This window comes from Salarias fasciatus, chromosome 18, assembly GCF_902148845.1.
Source record: "Salarias fasciatus chromosome 18, fSalaFa1.1, whole genome shotgun sequence".
Lineage (NCBI taxonomy): Eukaryota > Metazoa > Chordata > Actinopteri > Blenniiformes > Blenniidae > Salarias > Salarias fasciatus.
In genome coordinates, this window is record NC_043762.1 from 24,129,779 (window position 1) to 24,138,181 (window position 8,403).

General features: G+C 43.8%; 1 protein-coding gene across 1 annotated transcript; it reads left to right on the forward strand.

Moving 5' to 3' along the window:
- The first annotated feature begins 3,284 nt into the window (after positions 1 to 3,284).
- Positions 3,285 to 6,577, forward strand: LOC115406114 (zinc finger protein 239-like). The gene is made up of 6 exons (XM_030116019.1): positions 3,285 to 3,338; positions 5,153 to 5,218; positions 5,364 to 5,377; positions 5,460 to 5,752; positions 6,170 to 6,466; positions 6,549 to 6,577. Exons 1-6 carry the CDS (start codon positions 3,285 to 3,287, stop codon positions 6,575 to 6,577), a joined length of 753 nt encoding a protein of 250 aa, XP_029971879.1.
- The last annotated feature ends 1,826 nt before the right edge of the window (positions 6,578 to 8,403 follow it).

Sequence of the window (8,403 nt, forward strand, 5' to 3'; positions counted from 1 at the left end):
CAGCAAAAAGCAGAATTTAATGTTTGCGCGCTGCTCTGGCTTCCCAGTCAATATCGACATTTTGGAAAAAATCGCAGACCGCCGCTGCACTCTGTTAATATAAATAGCGCCTGACAGGCGTCAGTGTAACTCTGGGAGCTCAGCTTTTTCACAGATATGCACGAGGCTTGCCTATAGCACGAATGACGGCCAGAAGTCGAAAATCATTATTATTAGTATTTTATGACCTAATTCCGGTTTCTTTTGGGTACCCCCTCGTATGGAGAGGATCGTCTCAGCTCGCTCTGCTTCCCGGAGGGCCTCCTCCAGGGTCTGCGGTGTAGCGAGCCGCACATGCTGACGCAGCCGTTCGGGTGTGAGCCCTTGTAGGAATGCATGGAGGGCCAGTTCCTCCAGCACGCTTATGGGGAAGGTGGGGAAGCCCTGCTGTGCGTATAGCTGGACGTCGGCGGCGAAGGAGCCCAGGCTCTCTCCTTCGCGGCGGCGGTGATTATTCAGCTTTTCTCTCTCAGCGGCCTCTACGGTGCTCCGCCCGAAGCGCCACTCGAGTGCGGTGATCAACACGGCCAGGACCCGCTCTTCTCCCGGCGCCAGGTCGAGGAGAACTTGCTGGACCTTTCCTTCCAAGGCCAGGGCTAGATGCGCGGCGGTGTCTTGGTCACTCCAGCCGTTATGCGTAGCGGCGACTTGTGTCTGCTTGATGAAGAGCTCCAGTGAACCAGCGCCATCATACTTTGGCAGCTTGACGGCGGCTCTCGCCGTAGCGGTGAGTGGGCGAGCTCCCGCATCCATGCGACCATCACCGTCTTCGGCCATCTTCGCCGCTTCTGGACGATGTTTCCGCCGGTCACTGGATCCGTTGGGCCGGCTCGGGGTCCCCCACTGCACGGCGATCCTTCCTGCGTTCTTCGGGCGTCTTCTCTCTGGAGTTTGCCGTGGCTCCATCCCACTTCTGACAACAATGTGGCGATTTCGACGAGCGGCGGAGAACGCGAAGGAGACTCAGTCTGCTCTTTAGTTCACACAAGCACTGGAGTTTATTGTGACAACAACTATCCCCGCGAAAAAAAAGCGCCCTCCCCACACCGCACGCAGGCTGGTCCCTCCCTCACAGGTAGCCCTGAGCCACGGTGCTCAAACAAATTAAAATAAACAACACAAAACGGGTGGCAACAGCACAACAACAATAAACCAAAACACATACATAATAAATTAACACAAATGAACACATAAAACACACGTAACACGGCCCGAACTGGCCCAAATAGTCCTGCCTCCCATGAGCCTTTGCGGCAGAACACTCAGTTCACAGGGCAGCGGCCCTCTAGCGACCCCTGCGGTCGCTACAATATCGTAATTATAATCGAGATTTAATGATATGAAAAAAATATCGTGATCATATTTTTGGCAATACCGCCCAGTCCTATTCTGCCGCCGGTGCGAGGTTTACAAAACAGTACTAGAGGAAGAGACACTTAATCGGATCGATCATCAGTTAAACAGAGGAAGAGGGCAAATATATAAAAGCACACACACCTCCAAGAAAACGTTGGACTGCAGGGTTTCCTCCAGAAAACTTGCTAAGCCTGGTATTTGGAATGCTAGAGAAGCCCACTGTGTTTATGTAAAAAAAAATAGTTAAGTTGACAGAAATTTTGAAATTATTACTATTTTGTGTTATTGTCAGCATTTATTAACATTACTTAAATGCAGAGTCTTACAACAAGGCACAATCTTAAAATAAAGTTTTAACAAACACAAAAAAATACAATTAAAATTAATAATATCAATTGTTTTCACTTAAGTAAAATTCTAGTGAATCTTAAAACAAACCATTGCTGTTCACATTTAAAAGTGAAATAAATTAACAAAAATAAAAAAGTGTAAACATGATCAAGGTGTAAAAACAGGGAACTCAGAGGCTGAAGAGGTATATGCTGACAGTGTGATCTCGTCTACTTTTTGAATGAAAAATTTAAGAAAAATTATTGAAAAATTATTAGATATCTTACAGTTATTAATATAGTTGATATTTTAATATAGTGCAAAACATGCTGACCATACTCGGTCTGGTAGAGCCATCCGCTAAATTTACAGTCAGCTAACTGTAGTATCGCAGTAAATCATCGGCTGTTTGACAGATTTACATATTGCCAGTTGCTACGGTTAACACTTGTTGCTGCCATTATGTAGTATTTGTTGTTTATATGGAGTTCACAGCAGTGCAAAAGTCCAGCAGTACATCCTTCAGTCCAGCAGAGGGTGCATTGTTACTGTTATATGTATAGTGCAGTGTGAAGCACGTAGAAGAAGAATGTGTATGAATGTAGTCCCCCAGACTGATGAAGCATGTTGTTCGTGGCTGGTTCTTCAAACAGAAGCAACACAATTCCACTGTTTCGACAGTCAATCATTTTGAGGATATAACACTAACCAATTTGGATTAAATCCGCTAGTTCGATGTTTACCGTCGTGAGTCACAGAAGGCTGCTCTGACGACGTGCTAACATCCAGGGGGTGGAGCAAGAAAAGCCTGGTGGCCCGCCAGGCCTATCAAGCACTGAGGAAAACCCTGGACTGGTTCTTGCTGGTCGCTTCACCTTTGTGTGTTCTGCACCAGCACGTCGAAGTGCAGCGATCCACTTCTCTCTCTGTTCGACATCGGCCGGAAACCTGCGAAATGATGATCCTGCCTTTTTTCATCTGTAGTTGGTACTAGAGGTTTCCCCAACTAAGAATTTACATAGTCGAATCTGAGTCGTCCGATCCTGCCGATAGTCGACTGATAGTGGAATGATCATCTTTTTTTCTTTTCTTTTTTTTTTTTTTTTTAATCATTTGAGTATAGGCTACAGCAGAATGTTGCAGTAATTAAAAAAAAAACCGCAGGCAGGTAAAACAACACTTTGATTTTTTTTCCAACACACAACTGAAACACAGACTGGAACAAATTGTCGGTAACTCTAAACATCAATGAATGAGCTTGATGAGCTGCCGCTACTCTGATATTGCGGGTGAATCTAGAAAAAATAATTATATATCCGATAAGCTCACATAGCATGATATGGTGCCTGGCGTACTAGCGTTACATTAAAAATGAGAAGTGAGTGACCTTTCCCACTGGCCAAAAAACCCGTTTAAACCCAATCGGCTCCTCATGGCAGTGGGAAAGGGTTTTACCGGCATTTCGACCCGGGTCGTTCAGCCCTGCAATTGACCCGGGAATTTACCGGGTCAGTTTGTATCAGCTTTTATTGGGAGGGACACATCCGGGAACTTGCATGATGACGTCAATGCAGCGCAGCTACGTTAGCGAGCTAGTTGTTTCTGGACACAGCGTGAGATTTCCTTCGTCAAGGTGACCCAGCATTAGCAAGATAGCGAGACCAGAGAGCTTCCCCTGATCCATGGGGAAGAGGAAATTCATCTACAGGTAACGGGGACTGTGTTCCGCTGCATTGTTTACTTTCGTTGTGCTCCGTCGCACTGATGATGTCATCAACGTGGGACACCATCAGCGCGGGAAAACGCAGCGACGTGGCTCGCCAGCAGGCGGTGAGACGCGGGTCTGCAGGCAGTGGGAAAGGAGTCTAAAAAGCCGATCGTTAGCGGGTCACAGACACAGGTCGACTCGCTAGCTGCACTGGGAAAGAGGTATTATTCGCCCATCTGGCTACTTACCCGTTTAAGGTGGAAAGTCATGTTAGTTGTTGTGGAGTGATAGGAAAGGAGCTGCTGACACAACTTGCAGTTGACTTTTTTTGGATCATCTTTCACTTGATCAGAATGTTTCCACACTGCTCAAGTTTTTTTTCCTGACATTGTGAGCTTTTTAAAGTTAAGCCAAATCACCACCAAGATGCTGTTCTGTGATGGTGCTTTGCGCAAAATCGGATTGTGCCACTCACCATGGTGGTTCATTCACAAACACTAAATAGAATATTGAATTAAAGTACAAGTTAAGTAAATTTTTCCACAGTATATTTGATAGGCTAACATGTATATCAAATAGGCTTTATCATGTTTATTTGGAAAAAAAAAAAAAAACAATTCTGTAAAATCAGTCATTCAGCACCCCCATACAGCTGTAATGGAATGGTCCTCGTTTCATAACCACATTTTGCGATGTTTCGACTGTATGATTGGCTGTCGAATCATCGGAATTACAGTCGCGCCGCAGCCGGCATCAGCTCCAGGATTTGCACAGTTATAATGCAGGCAACTGGTTTGATCAAACGCCTCCTGGTCACATGATCTGGTCACATGACCAGACAGCCACTCGCGCTGCGCACTCGTAGCTAAGCTAGTCGGTTCAAACAGAATGACAAACATGAAGCTCCAGGCACATTATTAACCTCTAACCTGTCAGTCACCATAATCACACAATTTGTCCTCCAGTCTTCCAACCGGGGAGCCCGGCACGTGGCTGCACAGCCCAGCCGCCCGCCCGTCTGTTACGTGGGGAGCAGCGGAGCAGCCGGCACAAAAAAACTGTGCAAATTGTGATAAAAAGAGGCTTTGGGCCGTGTTGGTAAGCAGCTTACAGTCAAGTCGGCACTGACCAACTTGGCACCGTGACAGCCCCCCCCCCCCCCGAGTTTGCATGGGGCCGACTTGACTGCAATCCTGTTCAAGCGTGCGCTCCGCGGAACCCCATTTTGAATTATAGAAGTCCTTTAACTGACCTTTTATCTTCTACTTTTTGTCCCTCCAGAGCTCCCACAGCACCATGACTGTAGAGAGGAGCAGCTCTTTCAACAGGGATCAAACTACTGTCAAGAGCAGGAAGAACCAGAGCCTCCCCAGATCAAAGAGGAACCAGAAGAACCAGAACCTCCACACATCAAAGTGGAACCACAAGATCCAGAACCTTCTCAGATCAAAGAGGAACCAGAAAAACCAGAACCTCCACAGACTGATGAACTGGGTATCAGCCAGGAGGCAGAGCAGCTTCCACTGAAGTTTGAAAGTATTGAGGAGCAAATTCACCTGAGTGAACCAGAAGAAGTACGGGACACTAATCAGTTCCTCTTTCATGACTCTGAAGTCCACGATGTGAAGAAACATCTTAACGTAGAATCAACGATAAATACAAAGCTAAAAAAAATCAGCATATTTCTTTGTGAGCGTGTGGAAAACTTTCCTGTGTCAGAGAAGCAGGCTGAATGTGAAAAGCTTCTTTGTGAGGAAACATCTGCTGAAACTGTCCGAAAAAAAGGTAAAACATGTCAGAATTTAGAAACTGTCACTGATAAGAAGAAAGTTTGTGAAATCTGTGGTGAAAGTTACAACCGAAAGAATGATTTGGTGGTCCATATGAGATCTCACACAGGAGAGAAGCCGTATTCCTGTGAAACATGTAGGAAAAAGTTTTCCAGTCAAAGTGCTTTGATTCGCCACAACAAGACTCACACAGGTGAGAAGCCGTATTCCTGTGGAACATGTAAGAAAAGGTTCAGCAGACAGAGTCACTTGTTGGTCCACATGAGAACTCACACAGGTGAGAAGCCGTATTGTTGTGAGACATGTGGAAAAACTTTCAGTGATCAGTCTTGTTTAAGAAAACACATGAGAACTCACACAGCCGAGAAGCCGTATTATTGTGAAACATGTGGAAAGTGTTTCCTTCATCGGAAAAATTTGTTGGTCCACATTAGAACTCACACAGGTGAGAACCCATATTCTTGTGAGACATGTGGAAAAACTTTCAGTTACCAGTCTCGTTTTAAAACACACATGAGAACTCACACAGGTGAGAAGCCGTATTGTTGTGAAACATGTGGAAAAACTTTCAGTGATCAGTCTTGTTTAAGAAGACACATGAGAACTCACAGAGTTAAGAAGCTGTATTGTGAAACATGCGGAAAGTGTTTCCTTCGTCAAAAAAATTTGTTGGTCCACATTAGAACTCACACAGGTGAGAAGCCGTATTGTTGTGAAACATGTGGAAAGTGTTACCTTCGTCGGAAAAACTTGATGATCCACATTAGAACTCACACAGGTGAGAAGCAGTATTCTTGTGCGAAATGTGGTAATAGTTTCAGTTGCCAGTCTGGTTTAAGATCACACATGAAAACTCACACAGGTGAGAAGCCGTATTCCTGTGGAATATGTAAGAAAAATTTCAGCAAACAGAGTCACTTGTTGGTCCACATGAGAACTCACACAGGTGAGAAGCCGTATTGTTGTGAGACATGTGGAAAAGGTTTCAGTTATCAGAGTAATAAGGTGGTCCACATGAGAATTCACTCTGGTGAGAAGCCATATTCTTGTGAGACATGTGGAAATAGTTTCAGTCACCAGTCTGGTTTAAGAACACACATGAGAACTCACACTGGTGAGAAGCCGTATTGTTGTGAAGCATGTGGAAATAGTTTCAGTCACCAGTCTGGTTTAAGAATACACATGAGAACTCACACTGGTGAGAAACCGTATTGTTGTGAATCATGTGGAAAATGTTTCCTTCGTCAGAAAGATTTGTTGACTCACATTAGAACTCACACTGGTGAGAAGCCGTATTCTTGCGTTGCATGTGGGAAATGTTTCAGTCAACACAGTCATAAACTGGCCCACATGAGAACTCACACAGGTGAGAAGCCATATTCTTGTGAAATATGTGGAAAAAGATTTACTCGTCGTGGTTCATTGTCATACCACATGAAATCTCATGAAGTAATCAAGTCATGAAAAACTCGATGGGAGTTTTCTTTCAGGATGTTTAACATTAGCCCAAAATCACAACGTATCCTCCAGTTTGATTTCAAAGCTTTATTTCAAACATGTAAAAGACGGATTACAGTCAGGTTGGCACCAATCCAAGTCGTCCCAGGCCAACTCTGCACCGCCGCAGGGATACAGTCAAGTCGGCATCAAGCCAAGTCAGTCTCGCGGGGGGGCTCTCAAGTGGTCAAGTTGGTCGGTGCCGACTTGACTGTAAGCTGCTTACGTACTCGGCCAAAACCCTGTTTTTTTTAAATCACGATGCCGGCTGCGGCGCAACGATTTGCACAGTTTATGACGATCAGTTTGAACCGAGTAGCTTAGAAACGAGCGCGCAGCTACAAGCGTGCAGCGCTTAGCGGCTTTCTGATCATGTGACCGGTCCCAAGGCATTCTGGGAATCGTAGTGCTTGACTCTATCCCCGGGGGCAGTACCAAGTTGGCCAGGGCTGACTTGGATTGGTGCCGACCTGACTGTATCCCGTAAAAGACAAATACAAAAACAAGTATACAAGCAAATATAGAAAACAGACATTCAATGATGTCAATAATTAATATGACCGAGTCATCCCCATATGGGACTTTCACATAACTGAAACGGAGTAGAAAGAAGAAAACTTATGTAATCGTCCCTCTTCACATTATCGCTTATCTTAATGTCCAAAAAAAAAAACATTTTTTTTAGAATTATCTTTGTCATTCTTGTCAGTCCATTAATACTTTGGCGTCAACCGTTAAAACACACCTATCACTTAATCATCACCACAACAAACAATCCTCTCGTTGTCTAGATGGTGAACCTAGTCAGAATCAACTCTTCATTTTTAAACTTTTCATTTTGAGAAGAGTGGATTTGTATTATTTGTTATTTGTGTACAAATAACCCTCACCAGACCCTAAGATACTCATGTCATCTGCAAATAATACGAATCTCACCATGTCAGAAACGTTACTGAATTCACTGATGTACAGAATAAACAGTTTGGGTCCCAACGCTGAGCCCTGAGGGACTCCACACACAATATCCAGATGCTTAGAGTTACAGTCTCCCATCTTCACAAACTTTTTCCTGTCCTCCAGATAGCTTATTATCCAGTTCAGTACAACTCCTCTGACTCCACACTTCTCCAGTATTGATGAACTTGTCATGATTTAGTATATCAAATGCTTTTTTAAATCAATGAAAACTCTGGCAGTGGCTTTTTAATTGCCTACAGAATGTGTGATTTCCTTGATAAGTTCAATTAGAGCCAGTGAAGTTGAGCGGTTACTTCTGAATCCATTTTGACCTCAACATGTCAATATCATCACAGTATGTGGATCTTTTGTTGTTAAAATTATACAGTTTCTATGATTTCTTTTGTTAGTGATTTTTTTAATCGTTTTCTGGTATTTTACTATAATAGTCTTTCTTGCACGTTCTCATTATTTTAGTTATTTAGTTTTGTATTTCTTGGATTTATTTTCTTCCTCAATGGTTTATATTTTATAAATTCTCTATATCATGTATTTTTCTTTTTTCATGCATTTCTCAATCCTTTTGTGATGTACTGATTATCATGTCTTCCTTTCCTGCTGTATTGTTTGGTTGGACAGGTTGAGAGTTGAGAAGATCGATATTAAAATCTCCACAGATGAAAATAAATAACCTTCTGATTTGCTTTTGAGACGTAGTCCTCCAGC